This window comes from Hyla sarda, chromosome 1 (genome assembly GCF_029499605.1).
Source record: "Hyla sarda isolate aHylSar1 chromosome 1, aHylSar1.hap1, whole genome shotgun sequence".
In the NCBI taxonomy this organism is placed as follows: domain Eukaryota; kingdom Metazoa; phylum Chordata; class Amphibia; order Anura; family Hylidae; genus Hyla; species Hyla sarda.
Window position 1 is genome coordinate 420,798,849 of NC_079189.1, and position 23,830 is coordinate 420,822,678.

General features: G+C 41.8%; 1 protein-coding gene across 1 annotated transcript in view; it reads left to right on the plus strand.

The window, feature by feature from the left end:
* The window catches only part of MYO18B (myosin XVIIIB), a 602,318-nt gene that overhangs the window by 487,270 nt on the left and 91,218 nt on the right, over nt 1–23,830 (plus strand). Inside the window, exon 42 of the mRNA XM_056518071.1 lies at nt 18,422–18,555. Coding sequence (XP_056374046.1) covers nt 18,422–18,555 — 134 coding nt within the window. The remainder of the gene's footprint in view (nt 1–18,421; nt 18,556–23,830) is intronic.

Here is a 23,830-nt window from a genome sequence, read left to right on the forward strand (position 1 = left end):
GAGGTAGCAGTTGCATCTGAGTCCATGTGTCTAAGGGGGCCCAATGACCCCTTGCCCACACAAAAAGACCATAGTACCAGAAGTGGCACATGCTAGCGGGGGGGTGCTGTTACAAATTTTGCTTTGGAATCAATGAGTTTTGAATCATGCCTCTGGCAGCAAGATAAAAAACAACTCCTTCTCCTGGGAAAACATACCTGGTAGTGACCACCTCCTCTACAGGGTGGAACTTTACAGTGCCCAGCTTAGAATAAAATTGAAAGAGATTATATTAATACCTAAACCTATAGTTGGATGTTAAATCATACTTTGACTCTTAAAACTTTTTTTTTTATGTGCATGTTAGATTAGCAATTCAGAGTAGTAACAGCTGTGTCTTATTCTTTCAATTTCAGGGTATAGGACTATATGCATTTCCTTTGCCTTTCTTCAGTTATAAGACAACCCCCACTTCTCTCTGTTATGCAATGACAGTGCTGGGAAAAGTACACTAGACTGGACAGGCTGGCACAATGCTAGGGGATGATTTAAAGCGCACTACTAAAGATGGCATGTGGGAAGGAGAAGTTGGTTGTGAGGAGGTTTTGGAATAAGCAGTGAAAGACTGCTGCTGATGATAATGATGACAACAGACTAAAGAGATGGGAAAAGAGGAGATTACATTCAGGAGGCAGCACTTTGTACATAATGTAGTAGAAACACTGTTATTTACACAAGTCACAGCTCTCCAGAACGTTATGGGTGGTCAGAGGAAAAATCTTTTCAGACATTGTATGGATGTTCTGAAAGAGACATACAGGCTCACAGATTTACAGATCAGACTCTTTCCATCTCTTCTGTACAAAGCCATAACTAAGCTTCCCCCCACCCCCCTCCCCCCACATTATGTTGTGTTCCCTCCTGGTCACCTGTAACTAGAGATGGACTAAACCTAACAACGTGCAGAGAACAGCAAACTGCAATGAGAGACAGTGAGTGGCCAAAATCTTATTTTCTTGTTTTTTTGGAGTCATTTTTGATAAATAAAGTAATTTACAAATACCATAGCAGTGCTCCTGAAATGATGGCAACTATTCTACTATTGCCTGCAATATGGTACCCCTCTCATCTCAGAATATATATCTGAGATGAGCGCAGGGCCGAAGTGGACTGCTGGGGAGTAGAAAAAGTAAAGGTTTCACTATAGTTAAATAGCTGCTGCTTTGCTACCAGTGTTTAGTGGCTCCTTTTGAGAATATCATCTGTAAAACATACAACAAATAGCTGGGTTATGTCTGCCAAGTGAAATACCAATGGGGAACATTCATATATTCTGTAATTTAAGTTCTGCAGTGCTGTGCATTCCTTTATTATCAATGTAAACTGAAATAGAAAAAACTATTATAAAAGTTGAAAAAAAGTTGAACAAAAAAAAAATATTCCATATAATTGTTCAAACACTTGCAAGGAGAATGAAGCTTAGAACATTTCACATCTTTTTAATTCCCTTCAGTGCTCTGAGGTTTATTCTGCACAACAGGTATGCTTACAAATAGAATTCTAACTATAAATTGCATTACACCATGTTAACTTGGCACGTTGTGCAAAGTGAAATAGCAGCGTCTAATAATCCTGTACAAATTTTATTACGTGATAAAATGTTTGCTTTCAGTTGTCTTCAACCTCGGGGATGTTTTACGAGTGCTGAATTCCTAGGCATAAAACATGAAACTTGATTTGCTAAAGCAAATATTTAACAGCTGTTTTTGTGTAAAATGTAAAATTGCGCAAAAAAACTATGACAAATTGACAAATGCAACCAAAGACCTTATAGAACTGGCTTTTGCTAATTGTGAGAAATTCAAGAACTATGCAAATTAGGGCTTATAGCAAACTATGTGCAAAGACAATGTAGGACACACAGTTATTATGAGTCTGTACTACAGTCTTGTTGGCACTCTGCGGGCACCATATGCTGCCCGTTGGAGGTACAAGCTAAGGCTACCATATTATGGATTGTTATATGGGTTGTCCCACCTGCAACACTTGTGACCTATACACACCATATGAGATAGGATTGCAAGGTATCTAACAGCTGGGACCCCCCCCCATGATCTTAAAGGGGTACTCTGCAGGAAACATTTTTTTTTAAATCAACTAATGCCACAAAGTTAAACAGATTTGTAAATTACTTCTGTTTAAAAATCTTAATCCCTCCAGTACTTATTAGTTGCTATATGCTCCACATGATGTTCTTTTCTTTTTGAATCTCCTTTCTGTCTGACCACAGGCACTTCCTGACATGGACAGAGGTGTCAGCAGAGAGCACTATGGTCAGACAGAAAGGAAATTCAAAGAGAAAAGAACTTCCTCTGTATCATACAGCAGGTGATTAGTGCTGGAAGGATTAAGATTTTTAAATAGAAGTAATTTACAAATCTGTTTAACTTTGTGGCACCAGTTGATTAAAAAAAATAATGTTTTTCAGCGAAGTACCCCTTTAAGAATAGGATTTCTGAGTTTTCAGAATGCAGTGGTTGAACCATGGATTGTTAATGGAGTGGCAGTGTGTGTGGGCCAGGACCGCTGCTCCATGGGACTTCCATTTCCAAAATCGCAAGAAGAAGAAGGGACAAATGTGGATGAGACAATCCTTACTAGTGTGCATAGACCATAAGACAAAACTATGTCATTTGCCCAGAATGATTGAGGAGACCTAACCCCCCCACACACACCCTGCAATCTCTCCTGCGGCAGCGCAGTCATCGGGTGCACGAAGGGAACTTCTTCCGTGCCTGATGATAAGCGAATCAGCGCTGATATCACGGCCATGCCTCCTCCCATAGCTTGCATTGAGGGGGCGTGGCTGTGATGTCACAAGCCTCCAGTGCCTGCCGGGTGCTGCAGAGAGATTGCGGGGGTCCCAGCAGCGGAACCCCCATGATCAGACATCGTATCTCGTATCCTTTGGATAGGGGGTAAGATGTCTAGGGGCGGAGTACCTCTTTAAAGATAATGGGGGAGATTTATCAAAACCTTTGCAAAGGAAAAGTTGGCCAGTTGCCCATAGCAACCAATCAGAGTGCTTCTTTTATTTGTTAGAGGCCTTTGTAAAATGAAAAGAAGCGATCTGTTGGTTGCTATGGGCAACTGGCCAGCTATTTCTTTGCAGAGGTTTTGATAAATCTCCCCAAATATGTATGTGGAAAATTTTAAATGAATAACACACATACATCTATGAGCCCCAGTAGCTGCGTGATCTATAGTAGATATATAAAGTATAAATATCCATGTCCATATACATTCTGTCAGAATGACTTGGTCTTATCACATTTAGCAGTGTAATGTGTGTGTAGATGAGGACATTAATAGCTTAGGGTAATATCATCTTCATCTTTAAATTTGACTATTCTAGTTTCTTTATGGTCCACTAATGAAGGTATTCTGTTCTGAGAACCACACATTGCTTCACTGTATATTACATCCAATACATCCATATCCCTTAATGCTGCTGAAGTAGGGGCCCAAATCTAACACTATTATTGTAATCATAGCCATAATGACCTCATGCATTGATATATCCATTACATTCATAAATCCTCAAGACATTAATGGCTTTTTTTTACCATCTACAGAATATGTTTAATAATTGACACTAGAATTATGCCATAAGATCCCCGGGGGAAAGCTTCTGCCTAAGAATGAGTGAAAACTAAAATGCGGCTGCGAGGCCCGTGCTATAGGGATACAATAACATTTTCCTAGAATACGAGCAGTTTGTTTACCATAATGAAAACCAATGGAAGAGAAACACAAGAATGCGGAGGCGGCTGTGCGCACTTGTTATGCAATTATCGGATATCTCATAAGCCCTCGGGGTGTAATAAGACGTTGATACAAAACTGACCTGACCCCCACTAAACAGGACTCTTCTGAGTAATATATTGTGGTTTTAGGAGTAAGATTACATTGCATCCTTAATTAATGCAGCGCTCCAAGAAAGCACTATTTTTATCACAAACTTCAATAGCACTAGAAGTTAGTAACACAGCGGGAGAGATTCATCAATGACAGTTTTCTGACATAATCACAATGAAAATATGGTGTTCAGCGGGACACAAACATTTTTGTTCATTATCTATTGCTTAGGAACCAGACACTTTTAAAAGCTCCAAACTACGTTGATGGCTTTGACATGTAAACTGTAGCCAGATTTTTTGTAATTAAAGGGGTTGTCCTTTTTAGATAATCCTTTTTTTTTTTTTGTAGGAATGGTCTGCTGAGAAACGCTTATCACAGAGTGCCCCAGCAGAGATGGGCTGTAATCTGTGGTGGATCCAGGCAACAGATGATATAAGGTGCCTGTCATGACAATCCATGGGCGGGAATTCTTGTAGCCCAAGACTTGGCTGACATGACACAACCAGGAGTAGAAATCCCCGAAGTCTGATGCAAAGTCCATGGACTTCTGGCATATCGACACTGGATTGCGTCATGTCGGGTCTACACATAACCTGCTGCGGGATCATCATGACATGTACCTTTTAAGTTACCATGCAGCACTTCTACAGAGAAAATAAAACTTTTAGCTGTGCCCCATTTAAATGAATAGGCTGTTAATAGATGGCATTCACATGTTGCATCCTTTTTGCTCTCTGCTATAGCAAATACATAAGGGTCCTCAACAGAATCCCTTACAAAGTATACTAAGGGTGCCTGTACACATTAAGGATGGAAAGTGGTAACCTAATGCAGTAACCCTGTGCTTCATCTGTAACTGTCGTCACTCAAACTGATTTACTATAAATATCTGATGTTTACATAGAAATTCTGTAGATTCATGGAAAGTACAGATGAAGAACTGACTGCAGCTGTTTTGCAATGTATATGGACACCCTAGTGGGTTTTGTAAACGACAGGTACACAGGGAGTAGTAGATCCGCAATACCACGGTAGTCTGGAACAGGTGATGTAGTGGATCCGCTGGACCTTTGTGGCAGATGACGTGGGCCGTGCCAGGGAGCGGAGTCTAAGGTGCCATTGGTTTTCACCAGAGCCCGCCGCAAGGCACCCAGGTCGCTACCCCTGGCACAACTCGACCACACAGGCGGCTGAGGAGAAGCATGGTACCAAAGGAATAGGCAGGATGTAGTCAGCCAGGCCAGAGGTGAGGACAGGCGGCACAAGAGCGTAGTCAGTAGGGTAGCAGAAAGTCAATAGACTGGCAGCTAGAAACACGGTCGGGTCACGGAATTCAAAGGTTTGGTACACGGCAAGGAATTACAAGAACTGCTTTCTCTAAGGCGCAAGGCAAACAAAGATCCGGCAGGGGTACTAGGGAGGAGCAAAAACTTATAACAAAGGTACAGGTGAAAATTATGGGCACACTGGCCCTTTAAATTTCAAAGCTCCGGCATGCGCGCTAGTAGGCGGGGGTGCGCGCGTCAGAGCTGAGGGACAGAGGCCGGGGACGGAGGTGAGTGACGGGCTGGGACTCGCATGTGGACATGTCCAGCGATGCAAATCCCAGCCCCGCCGGGAGCTGACACACGGGGGGAAGATTCGCTCACGGGTGGTATATCCGGTTGGTGCACCGCTCGTTGCACAAAATCTCTTTATTGTATTTTTCTTGTGTAACTCATTGGTGACATCCGCCATGCATACACTTTTGCCTAGGGGTTAGTGCAGGCTGCCATACAGGAGTTGAAGCTGCACAATTGCTAATAGATGTTAGCTGTATATACTATATTTAACCCATTAAATGCCACAGTCAATAGCGATCATGACATCTGAGTCACTTAATTAGCCCCCAGCAGCAAAATTGCACAATGCCAGTTAGTTGTCAAGGCAGATGAGGGCTTATTGAAGATCCCCTTAAAGAGTACCTGTCATCATCTAAACTTTCCCTGATCCCCCTTCCCATCTGTCCCCTTCTCTAACTATGCCTATCCCTGTGTTTATTGAGGTTTAAAACACTGTGGAAATACCTTTTTTCATCCCTCTTCATTAGCTCAGGAACACTGTCTTTCTGAGGGGTGGAAGGAGACGGGTCCTGGCAGGCATGATGTCACATGAAGCTTGGCTGGGGCTCTGCTTCTGCCAGTCTTCCTGTATGCTGCTCTTCCTCTGCAGCAGTGTTTACCAACCAGGGCACCTCCAGCTGTTGCAAAACTACAACTCCCAGCATGCCCAGACAGCCAACAGCTGTCGTGACATGCTGGGAGTTGTAGTTTTGCAACAGCTGGAGGCACCCTGGTTGGGAAACACTGCTCTGCAGTGTGCATACAGACTAAGTACAGTGGATGAATTGCAGCCTGTCTCTCTCTCTCTCCTGTGTCTCTCTGCACTAAAAAGTCAATGCTGAGAACCAGGGGCTGAGGGAGCAATTATAGAGGCAGTGATTAAGATGAATGTCAGGGGGGGGGGGGGGGGGGCACAGAGCAGGGAGTGCAGTGAGATAACACAAAGTATAAGATAACGTGTGGTGAGGGGCAGGGAGAACACAGAGCAGGGGGGAGGGGGAGGTGACTGGCTGTTATATGAGAGGCATGTGTAGGCTTGTAGCTCACAGTACTGAACTTCCGGTGGAAGGACCAGAGCCCTTCAGCATTAGTCCTAAAAGCTGTACACTTACTATGAAAAGCATAGGATGCTGCTTGCAGACCAGGCATAGAAGAGTGACCCGTAGTGGCCAAAAGTATAAAATGAAAAAACTGGTATAAATATTAATATTTTTTAATGAAGATATATTACAATATCTCTTCATTAATGATTATGAACAACATATTAAAAGTTTTTGTTGATGACAGGTACTCTTTAACTATGCCATCTTTGTACACCTCTTAGGTCCTACCTTACACAAAATTTGTATCACTTCATTCATTAACTGAATTATAAAATAATTATATTTTTTCCTACCTAGTGAACAGTGTAAAATAAAAACAGTGTTTAAAATGAATTTCCTTTTTAATCTGTCATTTCAAACAAAAAAAAAGCAGTCAAAAAGTTATGAACTTTAAAATACTGATTTAAAAAATGGAAAAATAGACAGCTCACTAAAATAGAATGGTAAAAGTCAGTAATAAACATTTAAAAAATGACATTAAAATAGTATTGCACTTAAACGGTGAGACAATGGTGGGGGTTTATAGTCCAATGTTTGTAATAGGATATGTCCAATAAACAGTTTTTGCAGCGCTGGAGGCTCGCAGTTACGAGCCCACTGAGTATACTTGTATGCGCAGTAGCGCTAAAGATCTATCCTCTATACCCCGACGGCATGGGGACAAAGTACAAGAGGAAAAATAGATCAAAGTCAGGCACTTAGTACCTCTTACCGGCTCCGGCATACCGCAGTCATATGCGCATAGCAGCGCTTAACGGTGATCCGGATTGATGCCTCTCAGCCCCGGCAGCACGGGGAAGGTGTAGAAGAGGTGAAGATGACCGGTACAGATGGATATTGCGTAGTCTGCTGGAAGTTATGGCTAAGAATACAAATAAAAAAAATTCTTCTGTGTTTTTGTTTATTAGGCAAAAGTAGTAAAACAGAAAACATAAAAAATATGGTATTGCCATAATTGTGGTAATCCACAGAATAAAACGATCATGTCAATGATACTGCATGGTGAACATACTAATAATAATAATGCAGAATAGATTTTTTACATTTAACCCATTTTGAAAATGATGTCATCAAAAATATTTAGCCTGAAAAAAAAAAGAAAACTGTCACATGGCTACACTCTCAAAAATAAGTCCAACATCAGAATTCAGAAATAAAGTAGTCCAAAATATAGCATTCCACATTCTTTAGAGGTTAAAATAGTTTGTGTACACAATATTGATGCGTTGATGCCTATGAGTACACAATGTTTATGTGAGTCTGCCATTAGCGGAGCACAGGCTGCAGTAAATGGTGCGTGTATGATGCTGATGGCAGGGTAAAGGCAGGCTTAGTTGACTCCTGTTTCTCTCTAGTAAAGCAGTAAGCCTTTTTGAAGAAATTTACAGTATATAAACTTTACACACTCTGTACACCTAATTTGCAGTTACAGTCTGGGGATTTTTACATTTATAGCTGAGAATTGCCTTTGACAACATCATAGACCCTTGGGAGTTTTAATTATATTTTGTCCTTGCAATGAATGAATGGAAGTTGCTGGACCAACAAAGGAAACACCGATCATATTAATTCATTAAAAGTCACCAAGAACTTTTTGTTGTCATATCCTAGTACTGCGGCCAAGAGCCTGTGATAAATGACTTCACTCACTAGCGGATGCAGATCTCTTTTGCAAATGTTGGCCCCGTACACTGTTCTGCATTCATCCATTACAAAGGCCAGTTTAATTAGCACTAACCATGTAGAATGCACATTTCATATCTTATTAAAATAACATTTGTCACACTGAATTGTACATTAAACTAGCTTTGGAGATACAAGTTGAGCTATTTATTTTCAAGTAAAAGGACATCTTATTTGAAGCTGTAAATTGATGGAATAATTTTTTTGTAATGTGTTTTATGACATTATTGTTATTTTTAATGTAAGTTTTCTTGTTGATGTATGCAGCTACAAGGGCCTTGAACAAGAATTGGACTTTTTTTTGTGTTACAAAGTGCCTGTGTGAAAGTCACCAGCATTAGTTGAGTTCATTTTAGGTGGTTTATTCAAGTAAGTATGCCAGTATACTGGTGCTATTGAATTCAGAAAACATAGTTTGACATAAAGAGCACCTGTCCTCCTGCTACATTTTCTTGAAAGTTTCAAAGCTTATTTTAATTTTTTTATGCAAGAAAACTAGCGTATTGTTGAGCCAAATTTTTAATGTAACTTTTTCTTAGAATATTTATTAAGTACATTCAGTTATTTCAGTGAATATAACATGATTGCTGTCAGCCCCATAAAGACCTTGTAGAGGGGAGTCCATACATACCTGTAGTGTCTTGGTCATACAGCTTGCATGACCAAAATTAACACTCTAGAAGGTCCTTTCTGCTTGCCCAGGGAGGTGAGATCTTTGGTGACTAGAGCTATCTGTATTGAAAGTGTTCCTTGCCCCTTCTCTCAACTATGACAAACAACTTGATCAGTCTCCCGATTGGACGCATAGTACTGGTCAGTTATATCAGCAATCTATTTGTACAGTCTGCCTGAGGCCAACTGTACAAGAATATCCCCAGAGTGTGGCACAGAGATGAGTAATAGTCCTCCTGTCACCATTGTGACTTATGAGTCCCCCATAATTGCATTGCGGAGAGTCTGATGAGTGCCCCAAAACTCCAGGCAACTGTATTTCTGTGTTGCAGATGCCTTTTCAGCATTTATCACCACGTCTAATGGGAATTTTAGTTGACTTCCAGCTGTTGATGGCAGCTGCTACTCACCAGCTTTGGAGTGAGCTTGAGTCCCACAGCTTGTGTTGTCTGAGGGCTAAAGGATTGTCTCACAAATTAAAACACTTTTGGTTTCTCTAACTCCCAGTAATGTTATGTCTGTCTGTACATTTCTGTCCCTGTGGGCACTGCTGGTGAAATGCATCATCCCCTACATATCGCCATGTAGTGACATATATATATATATAAATATATATATATATATATATATATATATATATATATATAATTAAAATGGTAAAAAAAAATATAAGAACCCTAAAAATCTCTCTTTGAGGGATGATGACTTCAATGATATTTGGCAGAAACAATGGCAGTCATTCTATATTTTCTGCTATGGATATGTGTAAACTGCATCAAGCAAACACCACATTCATTCTTTCTGTTTGTGATTCTTGACCTTCTTTTCACTTTTGTGGCATGTAGACCCGGAGCTGTATCCGGCTGTCAGCTTTTGAAAAAAGTAAAATTACATTCAGTAAATTGTTCAATACTTTACTTAGACATTGCATGCTTTCTTTTTAGGTCAAACAATAAAACTCAGGAAATTTCTCCTTAAAATGCATTGCCCAGTCACAGAAGTAAGGCATTTTGCTCAAATGAACACTTGCCACTGTCCCACACTAAAATGTTCTCTTCTCGGGGCTATCTTTTTCTTTTTTTTAGAGAATAAGCAATCTTATTCCCTAGTATGAGTTTGTTATCCACACAGCTCTTTCTTCTCCATAAAACCATCATTTTATTAGCAAAAGCTTAAAGTTGTTATATATAAATGATACAGTATTTGAAAACCTGACCTCTCTTCTCGAAAGCCCCAAATTTGTAACGTTGCATGCCTCTATTAGAGATGAGCGAATTGAAGTAGACAAACCCGAATTCGTTACGAATTTCATGAAAAGTTCGATTTGCAACGAATACGAATATCGCCGCGATTCTATCACATGAATCGCTTCATTAAACTCCATTTTACAGGCTATTGGGGACCTAAGATGGCGGATCCACATGTGAGTACATGGGGCAGGGGATTATGGGAGGGCGGGAATACAATACAGAGTTTTTTTCTGCTAATAGTTAGGCATATTACTGCCCTCATCAGTGCATACCGCATAGGTACATCCAAGTATTGTACCATTTAGTACCTGTTAATCTGTCAAGGTGCTCCAAACCGTCAAAGTCCAAACAATAGTATCCACCGGCTGGTGTTTTACAAAAATACTGAGTTTTTTCTGCTAATAGTTAGGCATATTACTGCCCTCATCAGTGCATACCGCATAGGTACATCCAAGTTTTGTACCATTTAGTAGCTGTCAAGGTGCTCCAAACTGTCAAAGTCCAAACAATAGTATCCACCGGCTGGTGTTTTACAAAAATACAGAGTTTTTTCTGCTAATAGTTAGGCATATTACTGCCCTCATCAGTGCATACCGCATACGTACATCCAAGTATTGTACCATCTAGTACCTGTTAATCTGTCAAGGGCCTACATACTGTTCAAGGACAGCCGTAAGTAGAACCTGCTGCTGTTATAGACAAATACTGTTTAAAGAGTAGTGTAGCGTATTGTAATACCCTGATAAATGCACTAAGTATGTCAGGCAGAGAAGTGTCAGGACGTGCACAGAGGAGTGGCAGAGGCCTAAATACTTCAGGCAGAGTTGGCAGCAGACTTGGGGCAGCAGGAGTCACAGCGAGAGGCCTGAGCTCCCTTTATCAGCCAGCGGTCGTGTCTCCACCAGCAACCCATCTGCCGTCGTCGATTGGTTAACACGCTCATCCACATCATCACAAGTGACATCTGACACCCCCAGTCAACAGTCGGTGGGTTCCTCAGACACAACCCTCAGTTGGCATGGCCCGGGAGCAGTCCGTGTCCTCCCATTGCCTTTGTCCTATGCTGTTCCCTCTCCTAAAGAAGTATCTTATGCTGTAGGTTCAGCTCCACTATTTACTAAGGACGATCCAATAGAGGACAGTCAGCAGCTACTGGACAGCCAAGAAGGGGAGGAGACATGCACCGCTTGCTTCGCTAGGGGGCCAAGTAGTGATGCGGAGAGTTACGTGGGAGGCGGTGTTGCAAGTGTTCAGGGTCCTGAAGCAGACACTGTTGGGGAACCTGAGGAGGACATCAGTGACGTGCACACAACTGTTGATGATGATGAAGCCGATCGCAATTGGGACCTGGGTGCAGAAGGAGAAGAGAGTTGCAGGTTGCCCTTGAGTCAGCAAGGCGGTAGCACGGTTGGCAGTCAGCGTGGTGTGGCAGTAGTGGAAATTCAGGAGACAAACGTGCCCGGGGAGACCACCTGCTTCGAGGCAGCTTACCTTTCAGAGAGGTAGTGGGTTACCCGCACCTGTCGGTGAAAGATAGAGACACGCTAATCCGTTCAGTGGAGCGCTAGTGCGGCCCAGACATCTGAGGCCATAACACACCTGTTATTGCTCGATCTCGCAATTGATTGTGCAATGTAAGGGGTTATTAAAGCCTCTTGGGTACTGCTGAGGTCTACTCCTGACTGCTCCTGGTGCAATGTAGAGGGTAATTAAACACTCTTGGATAGTGTTATTTTTAAATTTACCTATAATTTTATCAGTAATAAAATTTAATTTTGCAGAATGCTAACCGTTACACAATGGAACGCTTGTTGCGTGTGATTTTTTAATGAAAATAAAAAAAAATAGGGATTAACTCTGCTTAATCATTTTTGGTGAAAAAACTCCTTTGGTGATCTGATCTTTTGGAGACAGATGCGCTTACACACATATGTCATAATTTTATTTTATTTTTTGTTTTTACACAAAGGTATACATTTTTTTTTTAAATTATACAATTTTGTTGATTTGGGGGGGGGGGGGGGGTTGTTAAGCCGTGTGTACTGGTGCATCAGCCAACTCCAGGCTGTGTCCTTGAGCCAATATATGGGTTACTGATGCCGCTGTGGTGGGGCCTGGGTCTGGTAATTTCAAATTTTCTCATAGGTAGCACCCGCTATCCAAATTCTTTTTCAAAAATTTCTAAAATTGTGGTGTTTTGGGGGGGATTGTGAAGCCCTGGTGTGTACTCGTGCATCAAGCAACTCCAGGCTGTGTCATTCAGGCAATATGTGGGTTACTGATGCCGCTGTTGGTCCTGGGTCTGGGAATTAAAAATTTTCTCATAGGTAGCACCCGCTATCCAAAGTCTTCAGTTTAAATTTCTTAATTCATCTTTTAAACATAGGGATTGTGAAGGCCTAGTGCCTACTCATGCTGCTGGCAACTCTGGGCTGTGTCATTCAGCCACTATATGGTGTCCTCATGCTGCCAACACCTCCACACTGTGTCATTCAGCCACTATATGGTCTCCTCCTGCTGCCAACACCTCCACGCTGTGTCATTCAGCCACTATATGGTGTCCTCATGCTGCCAACACCTCCACGCTGTGTCATTCAGCCACTATATGGTGTCCTCATGCTGCCAACACCTCCACGCTGTGTCATTCAGCCAGTATATGGTGTCCTCATGCTTCAGCTTCATCCAAGCTGTGTTATTCAGCCACTATATGGTGTCCTCATGCTGCCAACACCTCCACGCTGTGTCATTCAGCCACTATATGGTGTCCTCATGCTGCCAACACCTCCACACTGTGCCATTCAGCCACTATATGGTGTCCTCATGCTGCCAACACATCCACGCTGTGTCATTCAGCTACTATATGGTGTCCTCATGCTGCCAACACCTCCATGCTGTGCCGTTCAGCCACTATATGGTGTCCTCATGCTTCAGCTTCATCCAAGCTGTGTCATTCAGCCACTATATGGTGTCCTCATGCTGTCAACACCTCCACGCTATGTCATTCAGCCACTATATGGTGTCCTCATGCTGCCAACACCTCCACACTGTGCCATTCAGCCACTATATGGTCTCCACATGCTGACAACCTGTCCATGCTGTGTCATTCAGCCACTATATGGTGTCCTCATGCTTCAGCTTCATCCAAGCTGTGTCATTCAGCCACTATATGGTGTCCTCATGCTGACAACCTGTCCATGCTGTGTCATTCAGCCACTATATGGTCTCCTCATGCTGCCAACACCTCCACGCTGTGTCATTCAGCCACTATATGGTTTCCTCATGCTGCCAACACCTCCACACTGTGTCATTCAGCCACTATATGGTCTCCTCATGCTGCCAACACATCCACGCTGTGTAAGTCAGCCACTATATGGTATCCTCATGCTGCCAACACCTCCACACTGTGCCATTCAGCCACTATATAGTGTCCTCATGCTGCCAACACCTCCACACTGTGCCATTCAGCCAGTATATGGTGTCCTCATGCTGCCAACACATCCACGCTGTGCCGTTCAGCCACTATATGGTCTCCTCATGCTGACAACCTGTCCATGCTGTGTCATTCAGCCACTATATGGTGTTCTCATGCTGCCAACACCTACACGCTGTGTCATTCAGTCACTATATGGTCTCCTGACACTGATGCCACCACCAGGCTCTGTCATTGTTCTGCTGTGCATCAGTGATTCTAAAAGCGAGGCCGGTAATCTGCATGTTATTCTGAATAACAGTATTATTTCACTAACCCAGCACACTCCATATGCGTTTTAGAACACAGCAAAGTGTTTTATACCCCTATAGAGGCTGTATGTAGGCTAGAAATAGCCTTTTTTAATATAGATTTGCCGCAAAAGATTTGAAACGAAACAAACTTTTTCGGAAAATTCGTCGAATCGGCCGAATCTAATTTTTGAAAAGTTCGCTCATCTCTAGCCTCTATACATAGTATGATAATGTCTGTGATACTAACTCATGGTAAAGGAGTTACTATATATAGGAAATAATGTACAACTCTATCTAGAAGTCAGGAATAATCTATGTGATAGAATAGAGTGCTAGCAATCCGTAACAATGATCAGAACATGACCATTGTTGGGCAACTACAAGAATACTGTCTATGTGTGCACATGTTAAAGTATGCATCTGCTTTGTTGTATTTGAAACAGTCAGATCCTGGCCAATTGTTATTTGTAGCACAACCCTATCTGGTGATCAATAGAATACTGTAAAATTTCCCTTAGTGTACACCTCCCAATAGGGGATACCTCCCAAAAATGTTACCCAGAATAAAGAAGTGGAGTTAGGGTTGGGGAGACCACTGAAATGTTCTCAATGCAAAATTCCATAGAAAAGTAAAGCACAACTGTTTCCACTGGAGACTTGATGACTGTCCTGACATGGCCAGATATCCGACAGACTTTTCTTCATTACTTGTCATTGAGTATGCTCATCAAAAAGGTTGTTTTAAATTTCTACTGGCACCTCGACCCATTTATACTGGAAATCCCTCACTAAATGCACATCGAAAAAAAAAAAGGAAGGAGAAAAATAGCCAGCACAACTACCTAATACATGGGTGCACGCGCCTGTGGCAAATACAAAGTATACAAAAAGGTTGCAGCAGCATTCTTGGTCAAAAAATTAAGGCTTTTAGTTCACTTTTTGAGCAAAATGTGTCCCCCATCCACTATGCAGAGGTGTTCTCACTTCGGATGAGGAAGTGAGGCCTCGTCCACGTGGTGGATGGGGGACACGTTTTGATCAAAAAGGTCACTAAGAACCTCCATTTTTTGCTGCTGCAACCTTTTTTTCTGTAGGTTTAGTAATTTTGAATACATTTCCCATGAATCTGCTGGCTGTGAGAGATTAGGTGTGGCATTTAATCACTGCACCTGGTCATCTAATTGGGCTGCCGATGCTGTAGGTCCTCTGGGTATACCCATTAGACTCACAAGGCTAGGTTCACACGTCAGAATGTCCACACAGAGAATCTCCGTTTGGACATTTCGCAAACTGTGGGTGCCGGCCCACTAAGACTGCACAGGAATGCGCCGTCTCATAGACAACAATGCATTCTGTGCAGACACCACACAAAGAATGTTTCCTTGCTGGAAACATCTGGTGCACAGATAAGTCAATGTAATCTGCTGCAATTTTATGCCACAATTTTGTAAAAATTGAAAACAGAAAAAATGCTACATGAAATGCAATGTGTGAACACAGCAAGTGTGGTCTAAGATCAGTGTCTGACCTTACAAATTCCCTTCTGGATAAATAGGCTAAAAACATTTCTTCCGGACATCAATATGGCAATCAGAATAAATCCCCATAAATCTAGTATCCATAACCTTTAATATTATATATATTTTTTTTAGAAAAACATCCAGACCCATTTGAACGTGTTTGAGTCAGACATCACAACATCATGTGGTGGAGAGTTCTACACTCTCACTCCTATTACAGTAAAGAATCTTTGTCTGTGATGATGGCAAAACCTTCTTTCCTCTAGACGTAGAGGATGCCCTCTTTTCATGGTTATTGGCCTAGGTATAAAAGATCACTAGAAGATCTCTGTACTGTCCATTCATATATTTGTACATTGTAATCAGAATGTTCATAACATGTCTTTTCTCCAATCTAAATGACCTCAAGCTTCATAACCTGCCTTGGTATTGTAATCCTCCCATACCATTAATTTTCTTTGTCGCCCTCCTCTGTACCCTCTCCGGTTCAGCCATGTCCTTCTTATATACAGGGGCCCAAAATTGGACACAATATTCCATGTGTGGTCTGACTAATGATTTATACAGAGGCAAAACATCTATGCTTATCTTATCCTGGATTATCCCTTTAAAACTTCCTATGGTACCTATGCATCTACAGTATCCTACATGATTCTAACATAACAATTCAGAGAAAATGATGTAAGAGGAAACAAGATGGACCATGTGTTGTTTTTCTGCCATCAATCTTTTATGTTTTAGGGTATCTTTGCTGTCAATGTTATGAATTAGTCCATATAAGCCTATAACATACTGGTAACCAGGAACCTTAGTGTAATGGAGCAAAATTAGGGGATTTACTGTATGTGCATGTGGTTATAATGTCGCTTCATTCCCCTCCAGTCCTCTTCACCCCACAGTAACACGGTTTGCATTATTTACTCTGACAGTCTGCTGGCTGCAGCACCCACGGCTGTCGCTCCATGCTCCACAAATCATCTCTTACCCTGTCACTATCGTGATGGCAATTTTACAGCTGGCAGCTTTAATCATGTTAAATGTGCAGGGTAAATGCTGGGTTTTGTTCATAGAATTTTAGAGAGAAACTGCAACAACCAAGGCCATGTCATATTCTTAAATTCTCTTCAGCAAAAATCCACAAATTTTACATAATTCTATTACACTGTTTGATGGAAAGGAGGTAAGTAAGCTATTGTGGTAGCAGAATTATCCCATTACATGTTTTGCAAATAAATAACATCTTCTACAATAGAGGATGGTTGTGTGAAACTATTAACTAATAAGTAAAGCAAGACCAAAGATTTTATTGTGTATCATTAAAAGTAAAAAACTGTAAAAATGAAAAATCTAAAGTTTACATACTGTTCAGTACTGGATGCCTTGAGTAGTATTAGGGCCCATTTACACTACTGAATTTCTGCCTAGAGATTCGGGGGGCAGTGGACACCACAGAAATCAGTGTTTCGACCAATTGGCATTATGACCATGCAGACATACTCAATCCCCATTGATGGCAATGCAGTCCACTAATAATTCTGCCAAAAGAATAAATATTATGTCTGTGACTGGACCCTTATAGTCTTTTTTTTCCATGTTTAAAGATCTTTAGTGTAAATGTACAATCTTGAATCAATCCACCAGGTATGTAAATTAACAGTAATACAGCATGTAACCAAGCTGGCTCTCTTTATTCTGAAACCCTGAAACATACATGCTTAAAGGGAACCTGTTATGACTGTGAGGCTGCCTGAACCACAAGTCATCAAGGCGGTCCCATGTGTCTTCTCCCCCTCCCGCAGCCTTCATTGATAGATTTCCTTCTATACCCAAACAGGGAGAAATCTATTAATCAAGACTGGTGGAGCAAGGAGAAGATGACGGGAATCACTTCAATGGCATGTGGTTCAGGCAGCATGAAAGTGATGACAGGTTCCCTTTAAGTTGGATATCATAAAATGACCTGTTGTTTCAGGTTTTTGGCACTGCCTTCCTTATTTTTTGGGATATATGATATTTGCACAGATCATGATACTTTATATCTTGGCAACCATAACTTATATGAGAATATTGATCCCTGCCAGGATGCAGTAGTTTGCTGCACTGCTGATGATTTATGCATTACTTGTTTTCTAAGCCTTACAACAGAAGATTCAATAAAGCATCCCATGGAAGTTATAAGATATGTGATTTACTGCCAACCACAAGAAAGTCCAGAATCCCCCCCAGATATACTGTATATCTTTCACATGGCCCTAGTCTGTAGTTTAATATTGTCATTTGTAGACACAGTTATAATTTACAAAAGAATATTTAAACTTTGTAGCACATTTTTCTCAGTAAGAATATATTTAGTTTTATTAATTTAAAGGGGTATTCTAGGACTTTTCCGTCTTCAGCCTATGAGCCCATGATGCCAAGTTATACTATTGTATAATATGCTTCTATTACCAGTGTGTACTGCTTTGTCCTGTTTTCATGCATAGGACCCACACCCAGAGGTAATAGAAATATATTACGCATTGGGTTCAAATGCTCAAGAACAGATTTATTTAACTATTTATTAAAGTGGTACAGTATTCATCTTACACTGTAAAATATAGTAATATAGGCCTTAAGAGGTAGCAATATTTTGCCTATATTTTTCTAGGCCAGGTAGAGCAGGTACTGTGTAGACAAGTTTTATGCAGTAAAATATCCTCTTCCTGTTTGACTATTTATATAAACCAATCAGGAATCTATAAAAGCTTGGTGATTACCATTGTGAGAAGTTAAGAAATGCTTCAATAACTCAATAGCAGAGACAGATGGAGGACTTCTATATGCTGAATTGTTGGATAGATATTAGTAAAGGGAAATACACTCTTCATCTTATTCTTTCAGATTTTAAGAAGTCATATTTCAAGGTCAATGTTCTTGTTCTTAATCTTAATGTAATATTAATCTATTATTTTTATAACCTATTTTTATAGGAGACGCAGGTGTTTGAGCTCACGGCAGTAAGGCAAACTTTACAAGCTGATCTAGAAACATCGATTCGGCGCATTGCTGACTTACAGGCTGCATTAGAGGAAGTGGAATCCAGTGATGACAGTGATACTGAAAGGTATTATTTTATCTTTGTTATTTGCTACATATTAAAGGGATTTAAGAGAATTAAAAGTGTTCTTCTTTTTCCGAAAAACAGAATGATAGATTGCGTCTAGTATCAGAGCTCAGGCCCATTCATTTAAATAGGACTGAGCCCTTAGACAAGGCTGGCGTTACTTCTGTAAAGGAAACCACTGTAAGGCTGCATTCACATTACATTTGCAGCCTATTGCTGCTGGGTCCGTCTGGGAATTTTCCTTAATCCATATCCGTATCGAACAACCGGTCAAAAAACGGATACAGGGAAGAGTGAGCCAACCGGAGTCCCTATCTGACTTTGGTTGGTTCATTCAAATGAATGAGATGGGGCCAGGTCTGGCTGGGATACGGGAGCGCCCAGTTTTCCCATCTCCCAGTCGGATCCGGTCCTCGTATAGACAAAACATAATGTGAATGCCCCTAAGATAACACTACTTCAAAGGTTATGGACAACTGTGAAAAGCATCTTTATACTCTTGCTTCGTATATATACTTTGTAATATACTTTTTTAATTAATTGTTTTCGTTTCGCTCTACAGCCTATACAGTGTGCTGTGTAAGCTCTATTTTCTCTCTTTACATGTACAAAGCTTATACAATTCTATACAGCACACTGCCTTGCATCTGCTTTCCCTCTGTATCTACAGTCAGTGTGAGCTGTCCTTTAAAGATTCTATCTTCATTGTATGCAATCTGAACTGGTGTCTAAGACTCTCACACCCTCTGCTGCTATCTCTAACTCTGAGAAAGAAGAAAGTTCATATGACAAATGTATGTTATCTTTCTCTGAGTAGCAGCTAAATGGTAAGATATTTTTTATTGCAGATTAGAAAGTTGCTTCATTATACAGTATAGAAACAAATTAACAATAGAAATAAATAAATAAACAAACAAACATGTCCAAAGCATTTTAGACTATAGACACATGTGAATAAACAAGAAAGTCCTCTAGGACATATACCATAATCATTTGTTAACCTCATATTAAATGTAATTATGTCCCCTAGGCCTGAGTCTGAGTACTAAGTACTCTACCTACAAACATTGTATACTGACAAAAAATTGTAGAGCTTACACTTAGATTAGTGAATAAAATCCAATTTTATTATGTCATCATGATTAAAATAACATAGAACTTTACAGATAGGATATACCTTAATAAACAGATGGAGCTTAGGATACAGCAGTATTACATTTCAAGACACTTTATGTATGCATTAAAGTTATATCCAAAAGTAATATTGTATCTAACACAGCACTATCATATATACTGTTTGTGCAATTTTTTACTATTGGTACCTCATATGTAACGGAACACACTCCTATACATTGCAAACAGGTACACTGACCAACATGGTTTTACATAATACTAAAGTGCATGTGTGCATAAAGTGCCAACATTGTCCTCACCCATTATATGTGGACCACACCGCTCCACTACCCCAACAGCTGCTGTTTCATCGTCTTCCTCTACATTGCAGCTCCCTGAGGAAGGCAATGAAACAGCATCTCAGATATAATGGGTGAGGATAATGTTGGCACTTTATGCACACATGCACTTTAGTATTATGTAAAACCATGTTGGTCAGTGTACATGTTCGTAATGTATAGGAGTATATATTATAGTGCTATGTTAGATACCATATTACTTTTGGATGTATATATATATATATATATATATAAAAAGAAGACCTGACTCACTGACTCTTCAACGCCCAGCTTAAACCCTTGGACATAGAAAGCTGAATTTTTTCACAGGTGTTGTTTTTAAGACGTAATTTTTTGAAATTCAACCCATAAGGGGGTGAAAAAGGGTTTTTTGTCCCATACAAGTCTATGGGAAATATATGTTACTGCATAACTTCCAAATGGCTGGAGATATTTTGATAATACTTGGTCACATGTTACTTATATGTCCACTTTAAATATAGGATAGTTAATTTAATCCTTAACTACTCCCATTTGCGAGTGTTGGGGTTTTTGTTTAAAATCCCATGCAAATCTACAGGAAATGTATGTAGAGGACAGGATATGAGGATGGGACATAAGGACGGGATATGAGGTCGGGATATGAGGACGGGATATGAGGTCGGGATATGAGGACAGAATACGAGGACGGGATACGAGGAAGGGATACGAGGACAGGATAGGAGAATGGGATAGGAGGACGGGGTAGGAGATCAGGATTGGAGGTCGGGATATGAGGACGGGATATGAGGCCGGGATATCAGGACAGGGTAGGAGGTTGAGATAGGAGGTCAGGATAGGAGGTCGAGATAGGAGGACATGATAGGAGGAAGGGATGGGAGGACGGGATATGAGGTTGAGATAGGAGGACGGGATAGGAGGATGGGATATGAGGTCGAGATAGAAGGTTGGGATAGGAGGTCGGGATATAAGGTCAGGATATGAGGACGGGATATGATGTTGAGATAGGAGGACGGGATAGGAGGATGGGATATGAGGTCGAGATAGAAGGTTGGGATAGGAGGTCGGGATATAAGGTCAGGATATGAGGACGGGATATGAGGAAGGGATAGGAGGTCGAGATATGAGGACGGGATATGAGGACAGGATAGGAGGTCGGGATATGAGGACTGATTATGAGGTCGGGATATGAGGACTGGATATGAGGTCGAGATAGGAGAACAGGATATGAGGTTGAGATATGAGGACGGGATATGGGGACAGGATATAGGATTGGGACATGACCACAATATGTGAGGATGTGATAAGAAGTCAAAAGCTTCCTCCTTTGTTTAATTTCCTCCCCAACAAGGATTAGGAAGGAAAAACCGGGCAACGCCGGGTACTCAGCTAGTGCATACATAAAATGTCTTGAGATGTAAAACTGCTGTACCCTAAGCTCCATCTGTTTATTAAGGTAGATCCTGTCCGTAAAGTTCTATGTTATTTTAATCATGATGACATAATAAAACTGGATTTTATACACTAATCTAAGTGTAAGTTCTACAATTTTTTGTCAATATAGACACATGTGGCAGATTTGCTGCAGATTTTCAGCAAGAAATATTAATGTAGAAAATGTTCATTGTTGTAACACCTTGCACCCCGGCCGCACGCATGGGCGCAAGCGCATTGTCCCTCTCTCCCTGCTGCTGGCGGGACTGGGATTCACATCGCGGGACGCGCCCGCATGCGAATCCCAGCACCTCACCTACCACGCTCCTCTGCTGCCTCCCCTCTGCTTCTCAGTTCCAGCGCGCGTGTCCCCGTCTCCTAGGGCGCACGCGCCGGAGCTATTCTATAAGTTTCTGTACCTCCCACTCTTCCCTACTGGATCTTCAGTGCCCCTAGCCTGAGATTAAGCGTACCTTACTGTCTGTTGCCTTGCCCGTGTATATTGACCCTTTTGCTACGTTATTTGACTATGCATCTTTGCCGCCTGACTTGACCTTCTGCTAAGCCCGATTACGCCTCTGCATAATCCTTCCGTACCACGTCTTTGCCCAGCTACCTGTGTGGTCGAGTTGTATTAGGGGTAGCAACCTGGGTGTCGCCTGCCGCAGCAAGTCCATCCTGCCTTGCGGCGGGCTCTGGTGAAGACCAGCGGCACCTTAGACTCCGCTCCCCAATACGGCCTGAATCATCTGCCACACAGGTCAGAAGATCCACATCCAGCGTTGTTACAGCAAAATCCGGCCATGGATCCTGCTGGAGTTCCTTTGCCCGATAAACCGGATCTCGCCTCTATCCTGGCTCTCCAGTCACAGCAGTTGGCCCAGCAGGCGCAACAGTGAAACCAATTGTCCGCCATGATGCAGCAGTTGTTTTCTGCCCAACAACAACTGCAACAGCCACAGCCTCCTCCAGTTCCTGTCTTGCCTCTCGCTCCTGAGGTCACCATGGCATCCAAGCTCTGTTTGACTCTACCTGAGAAGTATTAGGGGGATCCTAAGTCTTGCCATTGTTTTGCGACACAGCGCTCCAGGCACAAAAAAACTTATGGCGGAACAGTTCCCTACAGAACGTGCGAAGGTGGCCTTTGTCGTCAGAGTCTTAACTGGAAGGGCCCTGGCCTGGGCAACCCCATTATGGGATCGCAGTGATCAACTCACAGCTAATCTCTAGGCTTTCCTGACTGAATTTCGAGCTGTCTTTGAAGAACCTGCACGAGCCTCTTACTCTGAAACAGCCTTGCTGAGTCTTTCCCAGGGCAATTCCTCTGTGGGCGAATATGCCATCCGTTTTCGCACCCACGGATCAGAGTTATGGAATAATGAAGCTCTTTGCGCCACATTCCTGGGAATTGCCGTCTACCCTGAATGAACTCATACAGTTGGCCTCTCGATGTGATGAACTACGTCAAGAAGGGGAGTCTGCACGACCTCCGCGTTTCCCTTGCCTGGCTCCAGTCTTCCAGCAACCACCGCAATGTCCTACGTTGCTTCCCACAGTGGAAACTATGCAGGTGGATCGGTCTTGCCTGACTCGCCGATGAGCTGAGAATTTTTGCCTCTACTGCGCCAGTGCAGATCATTTCCTTAAAGATTGTCCTCTGCATCCTCAGTCTCGGAAATGCTCGCACCTAGGGAGGGTATGTGGGAGAGGCCTCCCCAGGTGTTAATACCTCCTCTCCACGCTTGAATTTGACGGTCCAGCTTTCTCTTCCCTCCAAAGAGACAATTTTTGTTCTTGCCTTCCTGGACTCTGGTTCTGCGGGAAATTTCCTTGATGCCTCCAAAGTACAAAGGTATCGTCTGCCGGTCCAGCCTTCTGAAACCTTTGTACATGTCTTTGATAAATGGAGAAACACTGGATTGAACTGTGCTATTCCACACGGAACCCTTATCTATGCAGGTTGGAGTCTTGCATAAGGAAAAATTGTCTTTCTATGTACTTCCTCATTGTACCTCTGCTCTTCTACTTGGCCTTCCTTGGTTGCAACTACATACCCCACAACTTGATTGGAAAACTGGAGAAGTACTCCGTTGGGGATCCTACTGTTATAAGAACTGTTTTCATACACTACTGTCTAAGTTGGTGTCTCCTTCTAATCCTCTGTTCGGTTTGCCATAGTTTCTCCTGGACTTTGCTGACGTCTTCAGTGAGAAGCAATTTTGAGTATCTTGTCATGCTATTCTGACTCTGTAATGCTCCAGCAGTCTTCCAGGAGTTTGTCAATGATATATTTTGTGACCTCCTATACTCCTGTGTTGTTGTCTATTTGGACGACATTCTCATCTACTCACCCAATGTTTAGACTCATCGCTTTCACCTCCGCTAAGTAT